General features: G+C 36.1%; 1 protein-coding gene across 4 annotated transcripts in view; it reads left to right on the forward strand.

Annotated features, from left to right (window-relative positions):
• The window catches only part of CRPPA (CDP-L-ribitol pyrophosphorylase A), a 134,204-nt gene that overhangs the window by 34,175 nt on the left and 76,465 nt on the right, over positions 1-23,564 (forward strand). For 3 of the 4 annotated variants that reach the window (XM_067291625.1, XM_067291627.1, XM_067291626.1), the window contains exons 5-6: positions 12,076-12,186; positions 19,871-19,916. In XM_067291625.1, the coding sequence (XP_067147726.1) occupies positions 12,076-12,186; positions 19,871-19,916 (157 nt within the window). The remainder of the gene's footprint in view (positions 1-12,075; positions 12,187-19,870; positions 19,917-23,564) is intronic. The other variant, XM_067291624.1, reaches the window with a different exon arrangement.

Here is a 23,564-nt window from a genome sequence, read left to right on the forward strand (position 1 = left end):
TGTGAAGAAAAGAGCTACACACAGCTGAAGAAGAGGTGGGACATATGAAGAATTCTTGCAGAATAGTCTTTTATGGATGACATGGAAAATTCTGATCACTCTTAAGATTATCTTCATCTGGGAGAATTTAGCACAAAATCTGTACCTTATTTTATGGTGTTTGCATTGAGTATGTAGTTAGTTTGATCATGTTTTGATAGTAGACCTTTTGTAGATTTTGGAAGATTGTATTTAGCTAATCAGAACAATGAAACTGAAATTAAAAGGAAAAAAAAACAGGAATCAGGAATATGTCTTACAGGAGGATAAACTTTAACATTGTTAGAGGTGGTTTTTTGATGCACGTCTACAAGCTCCGTATAAATATCCATAAGGAACAAACTGACCTTAAGGATTCTGTCTAATCTATGTAGAGACTAGTATGTTTTGAGACCTCACTGAATTAATACATCCTCTGTTCATAGCCAACATTACCTACTTTTTGGTTGGTAAGGAATCACATTTGCTTATGGGAGGTTACCTCATCTGCCTGCACACGAGAGAGCTGCTGCATATAAGCATAGTAATGACAAGATACAAAAATAATACTCTGTCAGGGAGAATCATGAAAATACTTTGATGCTAAATTCTGGGAGGCAGATGTTCTTCCATTCCCAAAAAATCATTATAAGATGTCCCCAGGTGAGGTTGTGATGGGGAGAAGAGATGTTCTGTAAAGTGTCCAACCAGGTCATCAGTAGAAGAAAAGGAATTTTTTTTTGTTTTGTTTTGTTTCAAGTAATGATATCCCAAAATTGTTCTTGTCTAACAATTGCCTGAGAATGTTCAGGGAAGATTTTGCCAGAAAAAGAAAGGAAGTTGGCTATTGTTAGGTCCATTGTAGAAGTATTTGCTCAAAGTATTGTCTTCTTCTGTGTGTAAATAATAGGGAGATTATTCCATGTGGATTTTGTAAACTTCTGAAGTGCTTTTAGAAAGGGCAGAACACTACTGTGATTCTTCTCCTTCAAACATTTGTGAAAGGTTTTAGTATTCTCTGTAGCAGGAAGTGGAGTCAGCTGTAGCAATTTAGTAATATTTTGGCATAGGTCAGGCAACTCCTTTGAGGCATAATGTCTAGACTGATTTGGGGATTTTGTGTGGGTTCATTCTTTGTTAAAGAAATCAATGTCTGTCAAATTAACATTGCCAGGAGCAACTGGGAATTAAATGAACATTAGCGGACAAATTGTTGACTAAAACCTTGGTAACTTTGGGAGTAGGGTCAAACTCAAAAACAAAAGAATCAAGGGTCAAAATGTAAGTGAATCAGAATTTGACATTTAAGTCTAAAACTGGATTCTTGAAAAAGGACTTCCCACCTCCCTCCTAAGATTAGAGATATCTGAATCTCAAAGGCACATCAACTTTTTTTTCTTCTGTTCACCAAATATTAAACTTTGTGTGTATGCCAAGGCATCTAAGTTGTGGCAAGGCTGAACAGCTTAACCTTTAGCTCATGTAGACCTTCATCTGGAGGAAAAAATATATTTAAAACTTTGCTTGATGCCATTCACTCATGAATTGGTGGTAAGGGTCACAGCTGTTTGTCTTTTGCAGTGTAAAAGAGTGTTTAGTGTAAAAACACTAAAAAGAGATAACTATTGTTTTTGACATGGCAAAAAGTTGGTAAAATATGTAGATTCTATTGTAAGCTGTAATGAGTTATGTTTCTCTGCCTTCAACTTTTTAAAAAAGAGATACCTTTTATTCAGAAGTGTATTATCTTGTAAGGATGATCAGTTTACCTCATTCTCTTCAAATGTGTCATGCAGCATCTATATATGTAGTGCATGTATATATATAACATATATACACATGAGTATATGGAGGTCCACTTCCTTCCTCCCACCCCAGCTTTTGTCACCCACTTTGATAAACTCTGTATTTTGTTTTGTAATTATATGGTCAAGTCTTCTAAACATATGCCATGTGACATCATTGTTGTTTTTCCTAATACTGTGTTTCATTTTGTGTCTATAGGTTTTCCTTCTCACCAGCTGCATTCTGGAAAACTGAATCCAAAAGTGTTTTAGGAATTAGTCAAGAGCTAGCCAAAATGAGTAATAGTAAGCTACTACTTATATAAAATGTATGAAGACAGGCAAGCCAATCCCCTTCCTGATATAACATTCTAAAGGTAGCATTAATCCACCTGCCTATAAATGTAATAGGCAGTTACAGTTTTAATGTAATTACCTACTTGGTTGGTGCTATCCAGCCTACTTGATTGAATAATAAAGTAACATAGGTTATTTCAGCTTGTTGAAATTCCCACTCCAGTTCCTTTGATGTCAGATGGTAAAATAATAAAGATTTTAATTAGCTGTATAGTAGTATCAAGATGGGGAATATCTTAAGTTTTTCATTGCATAATCCAAGCATATGAAATAACAGAGGAAGGCCTTTCTGCTGATTTGTCCATGGGTAATTAGGATTTTAGATCTGATTGTTTGACAGGAAAATCTGTGTAGCTCGTAGTATCTCATTTCTCTGTACATGAGAAGGTTGTGTTTTATTAATAGCATCCCTTTCGTTACTGTGGTTCATTTCTGCTTGGATTTTGTCTCTGCTTTTAGACCCATTTAAAAAGATTATTCTTTCTGAATATCAGTAGAGCCTGACTTCTGTTCCATTCCATTTCTGCTGAAAATTGGTAAATTTTTGGCTTTGATTCCAGATTTTAATGGAGTTAATTTGTAATAATTCAGTTTTGCAGAGTTTTGATCTGCCTTTCTCCATTCGTCTTTAGTCTGATGCACACTGCCCATCGCTTACATAGGGTCTCGTCAGTCTTGCCTAAATGAATGCCCTAATTTCTATAGTCTTCAGGTTGTAGTTGTAAAATCTCTTTGGAAAGCATATCACAGTTACTTCATTTGGCATCTTTTTATCCCAACAGCTCGGTCCTGAGCTTTAGACTAATAAGTAGTTTGTGGGTTTTTTTTTCCCCTGCTCTATTCTTAAATATCTACCCAATTTTACAGAATTATTTTCAGGATAAATATATTTATTGAATTTTGTTCAGTAATGTTTTCATTTATTCAAAATCTGAAGCTAGATTGGTGGTCTATTGAGAAAATTATGCTAGTTTAGATAGCTCTGTACTTGATTAGTTCTTTGGTGCAATGGTAGAGCCAGGATATTGTATGAATCCCCACCTTGCTCTAATTAATTTCTACCACAGGAATGTTTGGAGAAATTCTAATGCCTTGCATAAGAAAAAATAAAAATTTTTTTGCTAATGGGATAATTACTTCCATTTTATGGCACTCCTCATCCTGTAGGATCTCAAAGCACTTTGCAGTTTTGCATCCAAGCTCTTGGAACTGTTTAATGCAGTCGTGCAAAGCTGCCACACCCTTTGTGAAATCCGAAATCTCTGTAGCAGTGAAAAGGAATTTTGTGTTCAGATACAATTTGGAGGGGGTATGTGGGGAGACATGCTGCAATTATTCAAATTGGAGATTAAACTGGATTATGAGAATGTTGTTACAAGTGTCATGGGATTAACCCTGGTAAGTGCTGAAGTGTGCTCTATCCACACTAACCACCAGTTTGGCATAGATACAGAAAATGCCAAGTACCGAATGAGAATCACTGTATGCAGCAGATAGGAGACCACCCATCTAAATTGTGATCTGCTGCCGCTTTTGAGTGTGAAGAAGAATACAAAGTAGTGATGCTAGAACTTTTCGTCTATGGACTACTGACAGTTTAATGTATCCAAAGGCAAGGAGAAGGACTATTTATGATTTTGCATAGTTTCAAGAAGTGATTCTCTAAGTAATTATTCCAAGAATGAATAATCTTTTCTATTTAAAATATGTAAAAATAAAACATGCACTTTAGCTTGGCCTGAATTGGCTTACCTCTGCTTCTAACCTTGATCGAATTGTGTTGGTCACTGCTTAATTTTTAGAACCTGATATACTTAGAAATCTCTTTACTGGGAGACTGAATAATCACTTCTTTACATTTTCTTAGAATAATGTTAATCTATAGTTTTCTACATTGGGGCAGGTTGTTTTTGTTGTCTACATTACTGACTGGTGTGGCACAAAGAGAGAATAACTGAAGTGGGTTTTTTTGGTGGGGGGAGGGAATCTGTTATTTTTCCAGGATCATATGTCCATCCTGTGACTTTAGCAGCAATGAAATTCATGCCAGTTGCTAGTCATGCACATGCAACGCATGTGTAGAGCCCTGGCTGCCAGGGGACCTTGTGTCCACCTTGCAAATGGTGTGCTTTAGCTGGTGCCCTGGTATGTGACTTCCACCATGATTCCACCAACAGGGAAATGGATTGGAGCTCTCCAGTGACGCAGTCAAGCGCATTCTGTATGATTCTGTGTACAGATGCAGGAAATGCTTGCTCGAGAAAGAATTCCTCCTGCACATGAGATTGCTAATGTAGACACCCACCTTGACATTTCTTGTTTGTGCGTACCGATACCTTTGCCTTGCTCAGCTAAGCTCCTCCTATTATTCTGTGTTGAGTTTTTGTTTTTAAATAGCAAAGCTGCACTTTCCCTCTTTCCATAGGTTGAGCGTGATTTGTTGAAGAGGACATAACAGACTTCTTTCACTGGAAGGGTTGAATTATGGGTTAGTCTGGCTATATAGGAGTTAGGGCTGTCCATCCAGTCTTCAAAAAGAACTAAGGACTTACAGAATGATAATTTTAATGATTTATGATTCTAATGTAAAGTTGAACTCAGGTACTGCTTTTACAGGGTGATTGGTTTGTTTGGACCTTTCCCTTTGCAGAGACAGAAGCAGTAGCAGCTAGAATAAGATTAAAACTTAAAGATAAGTTTGAATGATAAAAACACTATCATAGTAAAGGATGGCTCTTACACTTTCTCAAGAGGATTCTAAAACTGTGTCTTTTATCCAGAGTCACTCCTAAGGTTGCTGGGGCTTTCATAGCCTTATGCTGGGATCTAGTCTTGTGATTATAATTCATTTCATATTTCATTTTGAGGTCAGAGCTGGATAATGATAGTTAACAAAATGAACATCCTTGCTAATTAGATAGCTACCTTATTTCAAGGGGTTTCTGTAGTGTTTCCAAGCTGAATCTACATCAAAGCAGATGACAGTTTTTCTCAGCAGTTTTGGTAGAATGAGATCCTGAAAATAAGTTGGTTTCTTTTTGGTTCTGTTTGTTTTTCAAATCTAGCTCATTTGTCCTAGATTATATCTTTTGGTCACAGAACCTGGTATGCTCTTCTAGTTTATAACATTTGCTTTGAAGAAAATTGCGGCAACTTGTGCAAAATGGATAGAAATATCCATATGAAAAGTTTATTCCTAGATCTATCAATGATTTTGCTTAATTTATGCTCATAAGTGCAAACTTTATTGTATTTAAATATTTGTTCTCAGCATTCATATGCATTTCTGAATGCCACTGAGCTTTTGCTTTTACATATTGTGATAGTGAGTTCTTCAAGCGAATTTGTGCTTTGTGTTAAAGAAGAAAGAATATATATATTCTTTCTATATATACATATATATATATATACACATAAAGAGATACAGATACATTAGTGGAGTGGTACCCAACCTTGTCTGATAGATAAAACTTTAAACAGTGATAAGGAAAGCAAATTTCATGTTGCCTACACTGAGTGATTTGTGGTCAGCATTTTTGCCTATGGGGCTACTACTTCTACTGCCTAGCAGCAAATTATGTACAGTTAACAGTAATTGTCGGTCTCAGCAGATTACAAACTGCTTTCCAAGATGACTAAGAGGAATAAAATGCACAGCAGGCTTTACTTGGAAGCTAACGCGTTGACAGCAGCAGTACAGAATGTGGCTGCTGCTGATGGCAGTGTGCACTGCAGTCTTTGACCCATAAAGTTTTTTACAGAAAGAGGAGAAGCAAAATTACTCAATGTTTAATTTCAAATCAGAATTGACAGAGGGGTAGAGATTTCAATGACGTTAAGTCAATGTACAGTCAATATCCATTTTTGAAAATCAGCAGCTGGGAGGAGGAAGGAAACCCAAATGAATGCCTACACTGAAAGGAAGGTTGGTACCTAAATGAGAGCCTTCAGGCTCTTAGGCTTTCAGCTCTGCTGCTGAAATGTGAGTTCAGCTCTTGTGTTCTGTTTTTCTTGGTGACAGACCTTTTGGCATATGGGATCTTGGAACCAGCTAATGCAGAAGTTGTTTAATGGGTATTTAGTGGACTTGGAAGCAAATTGAATACCAAATGGGCAGCTGGGAAGTGGTGTGGGGATCTAAAGGTAGAGCACAGAGAAATCATGGCATGTTTTCAGAGGGCACTTGGGGTTGCTGCAGTGAAAGACATTGGGATTATAGGTTACAGGGCTGCAACCCCCTCCCCCCCAAAACAAACAAACAAACAAAAAAAACAGGGTTGCTTAATTCTGTTACAGAATAAGTTGCTGTATCTTTATCTGTCTTCCCTGTGAACCACTACTGCGTCTGGATGTATGTAGTGGCAGTTTTAGAAATTAACTTCAGTAGAAATTGCTTCGGAGATGAGCTTATTCCAACTTACAGTGATGCCATTGCTTCCTGGTTCACCTGTTTCTTCTTCCCCTTTGCTGCTTCTGTCATTTCTCATTTACCTGTCGTGTATTGCTGTGCTAGTTGCGAGTCCAGTATTAAAGCTACCTTAACATCAGTACCAATACTTTTTTGGATTCTGTGGTAATGAACATGGCAAAAATATATATATATATAATATGATAAGAAAAACTTTCAGATTTGGCAAGAACTTGTCTGCTGCTTTTTTAAACTTGGTGGAATGTTCTTGATGCTGAATAACAGGCTGTTTATGATGTACTCTGGCACTTCAGCAGTGGAAATGTTTGATTTGCAATCAACTGGAAAAAATCATAAAGCCCAGCCATTGTTAATTGGTTATGCGTTTTAATCGCAAGTCATATATTGCTGTAGAATGGGTTTGTATGGGAGAGTAAAATGGGGTCACTTTCTGTCAACAAAGGAAAAAGTACTCAAGATCACATGGGCAATAGTTATAGAAGTGTAAAAGATGTTCTGTAAAGGCTATGAAAGTACTTCTGTAAAGGAGCAAATCTGAAGATTTTCTTTAAGTGAATACTTAAGAAAAAGAAATCAATATTCTTTATTTTGTAAGCATGACAACTTGTGAATGATGAATCAATAAGAAAATGACAATGCTGTAATGAAAAATTTTATTGCGCCTGCCTTTATTCTGCTATGCTTATTAGATCCCAAATATCCATTCAAAATCTTTTTATGATAAAAGATACAGTAAAATAGCATGTTAACAGTAAAAGGATTTGTTAATTTTAATGGTAAATACTGCTTCTTTCTCATTTTAATTGTTTGAAGTATTATATTGGAAACAAGTTAGCTATGGGCTTTTGGTAAGTGAAAGGCAGATACAGTCTGCGTAGCTTCTCTTTTCTCTAACCCCCTGTTTCCATGTTTTATGCTAGGCAATCACAGTATAGCTTGCTGCTTAGGAAATAATATTTGTTATCAAAATATTTTGAAGCTAATCCAGGGGGATGGGAAAGAAAAATTGATGCAATGCTAATATCTGGATCTCATTGCACCTTTATCACTTTATTCAAACATCCACTCTTAAAAAATAAAAATAAAATCATTTCAGTCCCCCAAAATACCTATTAGAATGCCTTTGAATATCCAGCAGTTCAAAAGCATTTTTTAAATAACATGTTTTTTTCTGTGTCATTTAACAAGCTAAACTAATCTGTTTTCTTTGTGTTGTGGATATGCTTTATACCAGTGTTTCCAGCTGTTTCCACCATTTCGAATCTGTGGTTTGAAACTTTAACTATATCTATTGTTTCACAAAGCTATGTGTGCATGACAAGTATGGTTAACTGTTCTGTGTCAAACTTTATGTTAAAAAGTCTTTCAATCAAAATGAGACTTCAGAAATAAGTTTTAAACAGATTGTTGTAAAGTGGCTCTGGATGTACAATTATATAAATACAGAGGGTTTGGGATGCCTGGGTCAGTAAGAATTTTGCTTATAGATAATCTACCATTTTTTATTATAGGCATTCCTTCGTAATGCTTAATTTCTTTAACTGAATTTCTTAGAGGAATAGCAAAGCTTTCAAATTCTTCACCTTACATATGGATTTAAAAATTCACTTATGTAGAGCTGTTCAGCATAATAGACACTGTATATAAACTAAGCTGGTCTTGAGTCGATGCTTTCATTTCATTGTTCTCCTCTGACATCAATGTATTGGACTTGCGGAACTGACAATATGCTTAGGTTGAAACAGTTACAGATAATTAGAGTGGTAAATGTCATGATGTACAAGTGTTAGTGAAATACGTTTTTAATTATTACTTTTGCTTTGTGTCATATTTCGTCCCTTGAAATCAGCAATACCCTCAAAATGCTTCATCCCATTTATGGAATTTTTCCACTCCCTAGTAATTATGTGTAATTAATACCTTGCTAAAAAGTTGGAATTGCTTCATCTTGTCCTAGCACCATTTGTTACCCATATATTTAAAATTACAAATTAGTTTTAATTAAAACTAAAGTGAGATATTTCAAAGGTAAAACTTCCTGAAACTTTCTCTTCCACTCTAAGGCAAAAGAAAAAAAAAATTTTTTTTCTCTCTAATGTGCATGTTATGGATGTTAGTAGAAAATGCATTCTACCTGAAGCATTTCCTCAGAAAATATTTTGGTAATAAATATTTGGAATCCAAAGTTACTAGGACATTGCTAGTTTCATGGGTGATTCATCTCTGAGTCTCTATACTTGAGAGAGATTTAGTTCTTCTTTACTTCCTTATTTAGTTCTTGTATAATTTTCTTTAGTATTCTGAAAGAAGTCCTCTTTATTTTTTAGGCTTTTTTAAAAATCTTCTTATTTTTATTTTGTTTGGGTACTCAAAACTATTAAAAACTGCTGCAGAGAAGTGTAAAGCTTAAATTAATTTTCTTTCTAGATGGGTTGTATAAAAGGATCTTCTTTTTGATTGCTGTCATGACAATCTAAAAAAGATAAAAGTTATTAATTTAATATAAAAGCGACAACTATAATTTTTCTAAGACTTTTCTGTATATTAATAATATAATTCAGATGTATAATGCTGATTAATTTCTTGAATTTTACTGATGCATTATAGAACAAGAGTAGAAACTAAGAATTTTCTTCTTGCTTTTTTATTAAACTTCTTCAGGAAATAAAGAAAACAAGCAAGTTATATTTCAACACTCTCACTTAGTCTTTAACCAGTTTAGACTTCTGCATTATTGACAATTTTTAATTCTTGAATCTTGGAGGCAGTGTACTTTTCCCTAAACACTTTTGGATGAGCTTTGATTTTAAACTCCTGTTTCTAAGGAATGTTTTTAAGGAACGTATTTGGGGCAAATTTACAGTTGTTTTGTGAGAAAACTCTGAAAGAGAATTCAGAGCCACGTATTTTTACTTTTTCTTTGCAAACTATATAAAAAACAAATCCCCTATACTAAATATTGGACAGTAGAATCTCCATTAACTCCAAGGAAGACATTTAAGAATGAAATGAAATGTCTATACTCCCTTTAGAGCATTTCTGTTTCAAAGCTTTGGTACCAGGGAGTGGAAGTTTTGCCATGCCCATTCTTAAAAAAAAATCTGATTATGAGATTATGAATTATTAAGCATGATATTCGTACTGCACAGATTGTCACATACTCTTCTAAACACTGGGATTTGTGGACACCTGGTTAAATTTGATGTACTGGAAGGGTTATTTCAACTTTTGTAAGGGTAAGCTCATGCATTGCAAAGTTACTTGCAGTCAACAGGTATGTTAAGGCTGATGAAGCTGATATGGCCTACTCGTGTTTTCATAAGGTGTTTGACTGCAGCTTTTACTCTTTAGTAAACTGAACAGTTTGGGGATAATAGGGAACAACCTCACATGAATCAATTATTTCTTAAAAGATAAGTGACAGGATAGGAATACATGATCAGTTTTCATAGCAGAAAATCACCAGTGCAGTTTTGTAAAGACTGGTGCTGGGGCCTGTGCAGTTCAATTTATTCATAACTAATTTGGAACAGGAAGTGTCACATGGTGATACTCAGTTTTTCTGGGTAGTATAGATGAGGGCTACCTCAGAAAGGTTGCAGAAGGATCTTAGGAGACTGTGTGTTTAATATGAAAGATTAAATTCAGTGTAGAATGTAAATGTGATGTTCACGGAGGGGGAATAATTCTAATCCTGCATGTGAAATGATGGAAGCTGATCTGATTATTGCTACTTAGATCTAGGCTTATAACATCTGGTTTTAAGAAAATGTTAGCTAATTGCTCAGTCATGATCAAATGCCAAATTGAACATTAAGAATAAATACAGAAGGGAAAGAAAGGAAACTGGCAGTAAGAGCATTATTATGCCATTGTATAAATCTTGTTTCTTGGATAGTATGTTCAGTTCTAATTTACCTGTCTCAGGAAGGATATAGTAGAACTGGAAATGCTTTAGAGAAGGGCAAAAGGGTTAATCAAAGCTGTGGAGCAGCTTCCACACATGGAATGACTGAATACGTTTTGGACTCTATCCTTGGAAAGAGATAACTGAGAAGAAATGCAAAGAAGCCCTAAGAAGGGCAGGGAAGGAGGTTTTGCACTCCCTTTTCCATCAAAACAGCAAAGGGTAAGAGATGAAAAGAGCTGATGTCAGCTTCAAAACAAAGAAAATAAAGGAGATTTTGTATTGCAATACGTAGTTTAAACTGTGACACACCGTGATGCAGGTGCTAAAAGGCTATCTCTAGTCAAAAAGGAACTGGGTAAATTCAGAGTTCATGTAATTCGTTGAGGACTGTTAAGATGTTCACTTCTGGTTCAGCTTGTCCCTCAGGGGCCTCTTAATTTGGGGATTTCCTAAGCCAGGATAATAGCTTTACAGCAGTCCAGGAAACTCCCATAATAAGGTGTGATTGCTGATGTCATGTGATTACATATCTTGGACTATCCATTGCTGACCTCCATTGTTGTCCCGACCTGGATGTTGGACTAGATAGCCTGTAGTCTTACCAAATACATCCATTCCTATGAAAGACCCTGACTTAAATTCTCATTCCTAATTACTGTAATTTGTGCTTCTGGACTGATACTTTAGCAGTATGCAAATAGACTAGAATTTGCCTATCTTAACCAGGCCAAGGCATTTTGAGGTAGTCCTTTCTGATAAGCCCCATTTCCTGCTTTGGGACCTAACTATATTTTGGCTCAAGAGAGATTCTGTTCCCTAATTAGCCTTCCAATATTAGAATTCTTATAAGCACTAACTATAGGAGACCAAACAGCTTAGACAGGGCATTTTGAGAGAAGAGTCCCTTTTCTAGCTGACTGAAGGTTGAAAAACCTTTGTGTGTCGTGGGGTTTTTTGGTGTGTTCGGTTTTTTTTTTTTCCAAACCTGGGAAGCTCATGGTGTAGCATGGAACCTTGCTGGGTTTTGTGTAAATAATTGGAGAAAAATATAGGGGAAACATATAGGGAATATGGAAATTCTCAGTTAATATCCTCCTTTTTTGATGCTGAAAAAAGCCAAAACAGATAAAGCATTTGAAGAAAATACCATGCTTCCGCCATTAGAACATTAGAACAAGCTAATAATTAGAACAGCATTAGAACAAGCTAATAATTTTTTTCATTAGTTTGATTTCCTTTAGTGAGGCCTCAATTCTACCAACTATTTTTCATAAATGTAACTTCTTATTGATTTAGTCAAGCTCATAAAGGTGTAGCAAGATACTGGCAACACCTAATTAGATTCATTTATAGTTTTAAACTGTTTATTTAATCCCATAAAATTATGCCGAGTAGTTAGCATTAAGCATAAGCATTTCGGAAGGGTTTTATTTCTGATCCATTCTGAACCTACAACACACACTATTCTGGACAGGAGTGTTGAGAAGTAAGATTTGATTAATGAAAGAAGTGTTTTATTACTTAAGTGTTTTTTTTAAGAGTAATTAAAAATATTTATTCTTTTTTAATTACAACAGTGTACTGACTATGACCTGGATTATGGAACTGAATGTTTGCATCTGGCTCTGAAATACTGTAAAATAAAGGCCAAACTTATTGAAGGAACAGCCGACCTCTGGAAGGTAAAGGTGGTATTAATCTCTATTTTTTTATATGTTTATATTAAATGAATAAAAGTAGCATGCCAGCTAAACTTCATCTAACCATAAACATAAACATTTAAAACTGTCTTAAATTGTAATGCTTGTGCTTTTCTCTTCCAAACTTCAAAATTTTGAATATGCAAGAATGTTTTATGACAAGAGGCCAAATTTCCTTGTATAAATGCTTAGTTGCTCAAAGAACTAAAGCTATACTTTCAGGAGCTGGAGAAAGAGAAGATTCTTCCAACCCCCACCATCTAATCAATGTTCTTCATGCAGACTGATAGTAGTAGTTTTACTGTCTTGAAGTTGAAAACCCATTAAAGATCCAAGCACGGGTTAAGGTCAACTGAATGCTTTGCAGCATTCAGTGCTAGGCCGTATAATAAGGAGATAGAAGGTCTACTAGGGTAGGTGATAATCCTTCAGAATTAGGGAGGGAAGCTACGTCTTCGTCAACAGGGTATTTTGAAGAATTCCCATTACAAGTTGGTTATTTCTTACTGCTTGCAGTACTGTAAATGCAACTTTCATGCATAGTAACAAAAGAAACAGTAACTATTTTTGGAAATAAAAAGTAGAAATATAGGGCTGAGTCCAGAATTTAACATGTGGAGAGATTTACTGATTTTTAATGGATTTTAGTTTAGTTGGTATCTGGTAATGACTGTGTAACTAATAGTCTCTTAAATCCATTCTTGCAGTTGGAAACCATGTCACAGGAGTAAATCTCTGTAAAAGTGTGTATTGAATCTGACAGCAGTTCTGCATGTTTATTTGGGTTTATAGCTAAAACAAGACAGGCATCTGTCCCAACATCTAATGCTCTATTCTAACTAGTGGGACAGGGAAAGGGAAGCAAAAAAAAAAAAAACCCTAAACAACCAAACAAAGCTCCTTTACTTCCCTGTGGCCTGGATTTGGATTCTGTTTCTGCCTTTGCCATTATCTATTGAGTGAGTTTGGGTAGGGTGTTTTGCCTTTTTAACCTCTGCATGCTATTGTTTCTTAACCATAAAATAAAGATAATGACCATCCCCCTAATAAATTACTTAGAGATTTAATGCTTAAAGGTATATGCATGAAGATATGTATCAGTATATGTTAATAATATTAACATTTCTGATAATTTTCAATAAAATTGTGTTATTAATTTTGTCTTACTTCCCAACACTGTTTTCATCTACGATATCTCAAAAAACAAGCCCTACAAAAAAGCTTTACAACATTTCCTAAGCCCCAAATATTTTGCCTGCTCTATATTTACGACTGTGGTGCTCTATATTTACGACTGTGGTTAATCATAACTTTGAATTTCTCACTGAGTTCATATTGCCTTTGGATTAACATGAGCTGTTTTAGAGTTCATTGTTACAGACTCAGGCAGATGTTACCTGGGTTACTTAATACAGCATGTATTTGGAACTAGGAAGACAAACCATGTACTTAAATAATCAGAGAATTTGTAAAAAAAATACTGATCTATGATCTATAAAACTAAGTGAAATTTGCTTTCCCCTACTTCCTCAATATCCCTTGCCTAATTTCCTCCACCTTTTCTTTGAGGACATCACTTTTTCTCTGATGCCAAATATCTGGCTAGCAACAATCTCATTTTAGAACAGTTCATTATTCAGTAACACTAGAAAGTTTAAGACCTCTTCAATCATTTTTTTTCTTTTTTTTATACATCATTCACCTTTTTTGATAACGACTGTACATTTTTAATGACTGCCAAGCTGGTGTGGATTCAGGTGCCAAAGAATATGTTCCCACTGCTTAAAAATATCTCATTTCATTGTTTTGGTTTGTGGGGCATTGTTCGTTCTTAGTGGCTGTTGTCATGACTTTTTTTTTCATTATTTTTTGATTCATAAGCACATTGAAGGGTCTGGAAACAGCTCAAATCACTTCATTTGCCTTTGACAGTAAATTTCTTCTAATGGGGTGTGATTTCTAATAATGTGACAATAAATCTTACACAGGTGATTTTCTCAATCTGTAGTGCAAACTTCCTTTGTAATTCAGCAACAAAATTTACTTATGCATTGGGTGCACACAGCAGCTTCTTTCAGTATCTTTCTGAGGAGAAAATATATCTGAAACAATCTTTATTGTCTGTTTTCCTATTTAACCTTTTATGGGACAGATTCTGTCATGGATATTTGTATTGCATCGCTTATTGTATAGTTCCATTGTTCTCATTGCAGAACATGATACTCACATGAAGGGTAACAAAACATACCCTTTAGTTCTTTGTTTACTATCTGTAGCTACTACTGATGCCCAGCAGATGAAAAGTAGTCTTTTCACCTGGAATCACAGAATAATTTAGGCTGAAAGAAATCTCTGCATGTCCTCTGGTCCAACCACCTATCAGATTAGGTTAATTGCATTGTCTAGAGCCTGGTCCAGTTGAGTTCTGAGTATCTCCAGGAATGGAGATTCCACAAACTCTCTGGAAAACTATTCCAGTGCTTTTCCACCTTTACTGAGGAGATGTTTTTCCTAATATCTAATCGACATTTCCCTTGCTTCCTTTTACACTGGGAAAGGATGAGAGGGCAACAGAGACACTGCTGAGAGGAGTCTGGCCTAATTTTCTCTGTAACTACTAAGTGTGTCTGTGTGTCTGCCCTTGTTCAACCCAAAGAATAGAAGACTAAGCCAAGTTTTCTCTCACCATCTCAGTGATCTTCTGCTGGACTCACTCCAGTTTGTTAGTGGCTTATACTAGGGAGAAGTATTCTCCTTCCAAACTGGAAGAAGTACTCAGATGTGGTCTCAGAAGCACCAAATAGAATCACAGAAGGGTTGAGGGTTGGAAGGGACCTCTGGAGATCATCTAGTCCAACCCCCCTGCTCAAACAGGGTCACCTAGAGCACGTTTCCAGGAATTTTGTCCAGACAGTTCTTGAATATCTCCAAGGAAAGAGACTCCACAACCTCTCTGGGCAACCTGTTCCAGTGCTCTGTCACCCTCACAGTAAAGAAGTTTTTTCTCATGTTCAGATGGAACTGCCTGTGTTTTGGTTTGTGCCCGTTGCCTCGTGTCCTGTCGCTCGGCACCACTGAAAAGAGTCTGGCTCCATCCTCTTGACACCCTCCCTTCAGATACTTGTACACGTTGATAAGATCTCCTCTCAGCCTTCTCTTCTCCAGGCTAAACAGGCCCAGCTCTCTCAGCCTTTCCTCATAAGAGAGATGCTCCAGTCCCCTAATCATCTTTGTAGCCCTTTGCTGGACTTGCTCCAGTAGTGCCACATCCCTCTTGTACTGGGGAGCCCAGAACTGGACACAGTACTCCAGATGCGGCCTCACCAGGGCTGAGTAGAGGAGGAGAATCACCTCCCTCAACCTGCTGGCAACACTCTTCCTGATGCGCCCCAGGATACCATTGGCCTTCTTGGCCACAAGGGCACATTGCTGACACATGCTTAACTTGGTGTCCACCAGCACTCCCAGGTCCTTCTCTGCAGAGCTGCTTTCCAGCAGGTCAGCCCCCAGCCTGTACTGGTGCATGGGGTTATTCTTCCCCAGGTGCAGGACCCTGCACTTGCCTTTGTTGAACTTCATGAGGTTCCTCTCTGCCCACCTCTCCAGCCTGTCCAGGTCTCTCTGAATGGCAGCACAGCCCTCTGGTGTATCAGCCACTCCTTCCAGGCAACTCCAACAACTATTTCTATGTTTAGCTTAGTCATTTGATTAAAAAAACAAAACAAAACAGAAAAAAGCAACAAAAGAACTGTAATCATCTGGGTAAAAAATGTAGTGCTCTCTACTGCAAACTTTGCTTATTCTTTCTGCCATTGTGATTTTTGCATCTTTACATGGGCAGCAGGAATGGAGAGTGCCTTCATATTTTCTGTTAGGGAGTGATGGTTAAAATTTTCTTCTAGGGCTATTTTGGATGGATTTGAATTGTGTCCAGCTGGGGCGAGCCTCTAGGAAATGCAAGTTTCCTATGTTTAGTGAATAGTTTAACCACTAGGCTATAATACAAAAACTTGATAGTGATACTGACATGTAGCACGCCTTTAAAATGGTGGATTTTTGCTTTATTTTCTGTTATTCCTTTAAAGAAAACTGTTTTTTTTAAAGGAAAAACTAATTATTGAAATGCACAAAAACAGCTAATGGGAGATGAACTTAGTTTTGGTATATTAGTTTTTTGTTATGTAGCTCCTGGGATCTGCTGTCATAGTAGAGTTTCATATTTATTTTTATGATTCTTTGCTATTTCCATATCACTGACAGGCACAGAAAGGAAAAAGTTCTACTTTAAGAACAGTTCAAAAGATTTTTATTTTTTTCACAGTGGCTTGAAAATAATATTTCCTTCTTTAAAGTATTGAACATTCTATACCTGAAAAAAATCAGTGAGCCATATGTTAATTAGCAATGTGTTTTCCTTTCCTTCCTCATTTTGTGAATTCATCCTATTATGTGTAGATGTTTATGATATAAGGAAAATGTGTTTTGTTTTCAGAAAAATAAAGTAGTTGCAGAAACTGACTACCTTTAATGAAGCAGCTGAGCAGAGAATATGACATCTACAGAGTGCAGTTTTATTTGTTGTTATCCGCATCATTCCCTTAGATGCTAAGGTCCGGTATTGCTCATTGTGAAGAATGTCAGTTCATATCTTTTTACAAATGTTGTTAAAATGCTGAACTCAAAATCAAGGAAACGAGACCTATAATATTGTTATTGATATGAAATTAGAAGTAGAGCAGCACAGGTATTCAGAAAAGGAAGCAATTGTGTTGATTAACCTCGAGAGTTGAGTAAATCAAATTAGTACTATAGATTATCAATGTTTATCATTAAACTGAAGTTTTTTTCTTTCATGGTTGCCTGCCTTTTGAATAAGTCTTATTTAAACTGTGGTAACACCTCCTACTCAACATGAGAAAATCCACATAAGAGGGTTATGAATATCCATACCGTAAGAGAAACTTTGTTTGGATTTAGTGTCTTATTCAACATCAAGAGAGATGGAGAGAATCCATCCCTCCCTGACTGATATGTGGCAGCCACCTGTGGTGGCTTGCAGTTTTGTTTTGTTTTTTTTCTCTTTATCCAGTTTACTATTTTCATAAAGCTTACAGGAGCTTGTATCTGAAATTTCTAACCCTCTGTCAAAATAGGTTGAAATTAGTATATAGGCTCAAAGATTATGAAGGAAATGTATATGGATGGTGTGATGTTGTCTCACATTATTTATTTCTCTAGGAAATCAACCTAAAAAGTTTTTTCTGATATCTGGCTCTGAATCTCAGAACTGATTTTAAGAATTAAAGATTAAAAAGGAAGCCTTATGTGCTGGGTACCTGTTCTCTCCTTCCACCAAGGAAGAATCTTTAAGAGAATACTGCTAAGTAGAGATTTGACATCTTATTTGCTAAAAGTTCTAAATGACAAATTATGACCCCCTTTGTTTTCTCAGGAATACAACACAGGATATTTTAACAAATAATTATCTGAAGTGTTCTTTGGGGTTCTGATAATTTGTGGAACTTTTCTTTTCAGACACCTGCCAGTGTGGGTATTCTCAATACTCATCCTCACAGCCGTGATTTCGTTTGTAGTGTTTTAAAAATGATAGAAAGTGTGCAAACATCCACCAGTTAAAGCAAAAGGAGAAATAGGAGAGGGAAAAAAAAAAAAAGATACTTGAGGCAATAGCTGTGTTCATCAAATTTTCAGTGCTTTGCAGTCTTTTGGAATCATCAGGGTGGAAGCTGGGACCATAGAAAAAGGTTGAAAAAGTATATCCTGCTAACAAAAGTCTTTTGGCTAGTGAACTATCTCAGATGCAGAGAGAAAACGGCAATGATAAAGTATTTGAGAACAAAAGTATCAGTGCATAAGCTTAATGTTATGAAATCACTGTCCTTGCACGTGCAGAGAATCGCAGCTTTCTTAAAGTTGGTAGCTGAGTGCTCTTCCCTTAAAATGCATAAGTATGTTTTTGTCTGTATTGGGGCATGCTGCACATTCACGAATGTGAAGCCTTCTGTAGTGGCCAAAGTTAGATATAGGTACTGTTCAGTGAAAAAGCCCCTGAGCAAGTGTGCATGAAAAACCTGTGTAACCACCACAGTAGATAACACATCTTGAAGCCTGGGCTTATTTTATGAAGTAACATCTTTTTAAAATCAGAATATTTAAAAATATTTTTGTGCCTCAAAGGACCCTGAACCTATGAATACACAAGACCACTTTTCACAGATCAGAGATAGTCTTGTTTCTTGAAAGGTGTTTAGGTGGTAATACGTCATAGGTTTGCTGAAAGTTCAGTATAGAAGCCTTGTAGAAACAGGTAATTAGAAAGAAATTTTGCAACAAAGTTGGTCCTCAGTATTCATTCATCCCTAAAATTAAATGCAAGTCATTGATTTTGCTTAACAGCATGTAAACTTAGTCAGCTGCACTTTCTGAGGCTTGGTTCTTTCTCTGGCTTTCCCTCCTGCAGGACAAACTATAGATATAAGCTAATTTTTAAAGAATCTTTCCTAGGAGAAAGGATTGATGAGAAAGGCAAAATTATTCATCTGTATGTGACTACAATAGAAAACTTAATTTGAGATGGAAAGGAAAGCAGTAATTAGAATCCTTATGTTAAAATCAAGTAATCAGTTACTTGGAGACTAAAAATACTAATATGTAAAATAACATGCTTCTACTGTAAGATTTACTTTGCAAGACTAAAGCTTTTGGAATACTATTCATTCCATTTCCAAAACGTGACAGAAAAAAGTTATTCAGAACAGAATAGAGAATATTTATGTAGAAACAAATGCAGAAAATCCAGTAATGTTTTATTTAATGTAGAAAGAAGTTGTAGCAGCAGCAAAGACAAATATTTGGTAGTTATCAGCTTATGTCACTGCACATCGTTGCAAAACAGCAAGTTTGAAGGACATAACTAGCAAAGGCTGTTAGTGTTTTGGCTATTTTTTGTTTTATGTTGTTTTTGTACAAAGACTAATACTGTGATTGTCAACCACTGTGATGGTACACAGGCAAATACAAAAGATGTTTCCTAAAAGTACCGAGTAAATATTCAGCAGCTTATTGTCAATTTAACTTGATTTAATGTATTTGAGAAGATCTTGGTGGTGGTTAACTCTCTGAATACTCATACAAAGTCTACTACAGTTCTCTAGACTGATTCTCTCTGATTTAGCTGGTCTGTCATTAACAATAATAGTCTTACACTGCTTGAATAATTGCACCTATATTAGTACTAGAAATAACTAGGCTTCTCCCTGGTTGTGGTTATCACAATTTCTTTCAAAGATTAATCTTTCTCATGATAAATTTAGAGTAAAAATACAGTTTCTTAAGAAATTATGAAAATGGGTGTGTAAAAATAGGTATGATATATTTTTAAATGATCATTTAAAGGGTTAAAAATAGGTTTAAAATGAGTTCTATGCAGATCTAAGTATTTAAAAAAAAAAAAAATTCTCTGGAGTCACCAGTAATTTCTGCAACTTCTTTTCTCATGACTTGCCTGTGATATTTTACCATGATTAAGAAATTGACAATATCATTTGTTTATGGTATTTCAAATGTAAAGAATTGCCTTCAGGGCATTGTTTTATTGGTTTTACATTCCTTCCTGCTGTGTAAAATCTAATGAGGTTTATCTGTCCTTTAGGTGACCTACAAGCGGGATCTGTATGCAGCTGAATCGATTATTAAGGGTATGTGTTCATCCTTGCGGCTGTCAGTTTGCATATTCCTGAGTGTAATTTAAAATTTTGTGTGCCGTTGTTTTAAATGCCTTTAAGAAAAGTTTTATGATGACTAAACTGTGCTTAGGCAAGTTGTTTTAACTTGTTTTCTGGGATACTTATTTTATATTATGCATTATTTATCTATATTATTTACTATACTGCTCTTAGAAAAGAAAACCTTATAAAAAGCTGTGTATGTTCCAGAGTCAAATAGAGATTAATTTGAATGGCTTTATAATGAATAAACACATTCTTGATTCTTAGTTCCAGTTCAATTCTGAATATGTTGCAGCTTTCTAATCTAAGTAGTAGACCGAAAAGCATATATTAACTTTTAAGGGCTCTTCACCTTATTATATGCAGTGGTTTGTTACCTAAATTGATATAGCAATGATACATTGAAGTATTCAATTAGTTTATAAATACTTTGTTGAACTGTTTTTTAACCTTTTCCTATACCAACATGGTGGTTTAATAGCAGTCTGATAAGAAATGATCTGGAAGGAAATAAGTCTTAAGTACCATATGTTGAACACTCTGATGGTTATTCTAAAATGACTCCTTATTGAGAACTGAGAGATAAAAGCCCAGAAACATATGAGTAGAAAGGGACTTTTCTTTGGGTTAAAAATATCTTTTCAGGGAAAAGAGTTTATGTGGTTCCTGTTTAAGAAAAACAGAGCAAAAAACATGTTCTATTAGAGCACTGTTGAGTGACTGTTGTTAACTGTTCACTTTAGTGGTTCATTTGTTGTTACAAGATTCAGTATCAGTTTAGCTTCTCACTTGGATAAATTAGTCCATGCTGAGCTCAGCACTGTCATGCTAGACAAGCTAGCTAGCGTAAACATAGCTCAGATCTTGCTGTGGTATGCTGCACACTTCTGTGCTTCTCTGGAATTGTTTTCAGACCTAATTCTCATAGTTTGAGATATAGAATTGCAGGAGTGCAACTAGTTTGAAACTTCCAGTTGTTACAGTGAACAAATATTGCATATTATAATATATGAATTGCTAAAACTACATTACTGAGTCTTTCGGTAGCCTGTCATGAAGATAGGATCCTGGAAACCTCAAGAAGTTCTTCTTAATAAGAGATTGGCTTTTGTCTCCATAGATGGCAGCCTGAAATTCCTGAAAATCTTGTTTTGAGTAGGATTCTTAGAGGTTCCCAGACAAGAAGGTGATCAGGAATAGTCAGCAAGGATTTATGAAAGGGAAACCATACCTGACCAAGCTTTCTACAATGAAATGTCTAGCTCAGTAGATGAGGGGAGAGCAGTGGATATTGCTTATCTTGATTTCAGCAAGGCCTTCAAAATTGCCTCCCATAAAATTCTCATTGATAGGCTGATCAAGTACAGACTAGGAAAGTGGACAGTGAGCTGGATTAAAAACTGGCTGAACTGCTGGCCTCAAAGGATTGTGATATGCAGCACAAAGTCCAGTCACTAGTGGTGTACCCCAGGGGTCGATACTGGGGCCAGTGCTCTTTAACATCTTCATGAATGACCTGGCTGATGGGACAGTGCACCCTCAGCAAGTCTGCAGATGATATAAAATTGGGAGGAGTGGTTAATACGCCAGATGGTTGTGCTGCTATCCGGGGGGGTCTTGACAGCCTGGAACAATGGGCCGAAAGGGACATCATGAAGTTCAACAGGGGCAAGTGCAAAGTCCTGCCTGCCCCTGGGGAAGAATAACCTTAGGCATCAGTACAAGCTGGGGGCCAACTGGCTGGAAAGCAGCCTTGCAGAAAAGGACCTGGGGGTTCTGATGGACAAGAAGTTGACCATGAACCAGCAATGTGCCCTTGCAGCAAAGGTGGCCAACGGTGTCTTGGGCTGCATCAGGTTGAAGGAGATGATCCTTCCCCTCTGTTCAGCACTGGTGAAGCCACATCTGGAGTGCTGGGTCCAGCTCTGGACTCCCCAGGACAAGAGAGACATGGACATACTGGAGCAAGTACAGCAAAGGTCACAAAAGACATTATGGATCTGGAGCATCTGACATACCCTTGTACCTTCAGAGGCTGAGAGAGCTCGGATTGTTTAGCCTGAGGACAAGAAGGCTCAGGAGGATCTTATCAATGTATATGAATACATGATGGAGGGAGTAAAGAAGATGGAGCCAGACTCTTCTCGGTGGTATCCAGTAAATGGGTACAAACTGAAACACAGGAAATTCTATTTGAACACCTGGAAAGCCTGGAAATTCTTAGGGTTCTCAGGTTTTCTATCACAAAGCTGGGAGACTAGAAGGGAGACTGTCCTTAATTTCTTAGGAATAATTCATTCAGCTGAGACTGTCAATATACATACCTTGAAACCTAGGAGCTATGAATACCATGTTTAGTCAGCAATTACTGAATTACTTTAATTATTTAATTATTACTGCATTAATATTTTCTGAATAGTATTTTTAACTTTTTCTAGCTTATGGGAAGTTTTGAAAATGGGGGGTCTGGTCTGACTTGAACTAGGAAAGAAATTTCAAAATATATAGTTTTCCTAATTTGTCCACTTTTTTTTGGACAGTTATAGACCCTATTGGATGTTTACAAACTTCATGCAAGCAGAATTCTTTCTGCCATTAACAATTTTTCCCAAATAAGATCTAGATAAGAAGTTCTTGATTTAACTCTATCATTATCAAAGTAGTTAATTATTGATGTTCTCAAATTCATGTTTCTTGGAAAAGTTCATAGTATTTTCATTTAATTTTAGATGATCTTTCCTTGGATAAAACAGTTCAGCTTGAATATAAATTTTAAAAGCTCATATATTGTTGTTATGCTTGTCATGTGAGCAAAATGACTGACATGATAAAAAAACAATAGCTAATAGAATACACATCAGTGATGTCGTGTTACAGTGTGATTCAAAATCAAGCAATGATTTTATCTCCTTAATGATGAATAGGGACCTGAATTAATACTTTACCCTAAATGACAGTTCAAGATAAAAAAGGGAAGTTTGCAATCTTTGAGAAGTGCAAATTAATTTTTTTTCTAGTCTAAATATAGATCCCGTTCCACTGGTCATTATGCATGTCCTTAACTAATCATCTGACTTGAGCTTAACTGATGATCTGCTTTGTCCCATTGATTTAACTTCTGTGTTTATAATCAACTAAATACATAGCTTTTTGCAGAGTCAGCACCAAACTAGAATGGTAGTTTAATTTTTAAAATATCTTCTGGGACCCATCAGAATCCAGTTTATTTCATCTAGCAATATGCAGATCTGGCAATACCTCCATAATAGGAGTTCTCACTGAATTCCCAATTCTAAAATAGTGGACTCTTGCTTTAACAGTACAGATTCCTTCCAAATTTGAAGTATTATCTGTAACTTTAAGTATTACGTATAAAGGAGAGACTTTCAAAAAACAGTTCCTTCTGGTGGTAATGTTAATAAGGAAATGCATAAACCTGATACAGCCATCTAGATGTGCTGTTTTGTAACAATAATTATATTTTCTGTAAAAAGAATCAACATACTTCTGTCATTCAAGCTCACTGAGGCCAGTCGTGCCAGTATAAAATGATGTAAATGTGAAGAGTCAACTTGGAAAAACGGAGAAGCAGCCGCTGCAAAACGGTGACAGTAGCCA

This window comes from Apteryx mantelli, chromosome 2, assembly GCF_036417845.1.
Source record: "Apteryx mantelli isolate bAptMan1 chromosome 2, bAptMan1.hap1, whole genome shotgun sequence".
Taxonomy (NCBI): domain Eukaryota; kingdom Metazoa; phylum Chordata; class Aves; order Apterygiformes; family Apterygidae; genus Apteryx; species Apteryx mantelli.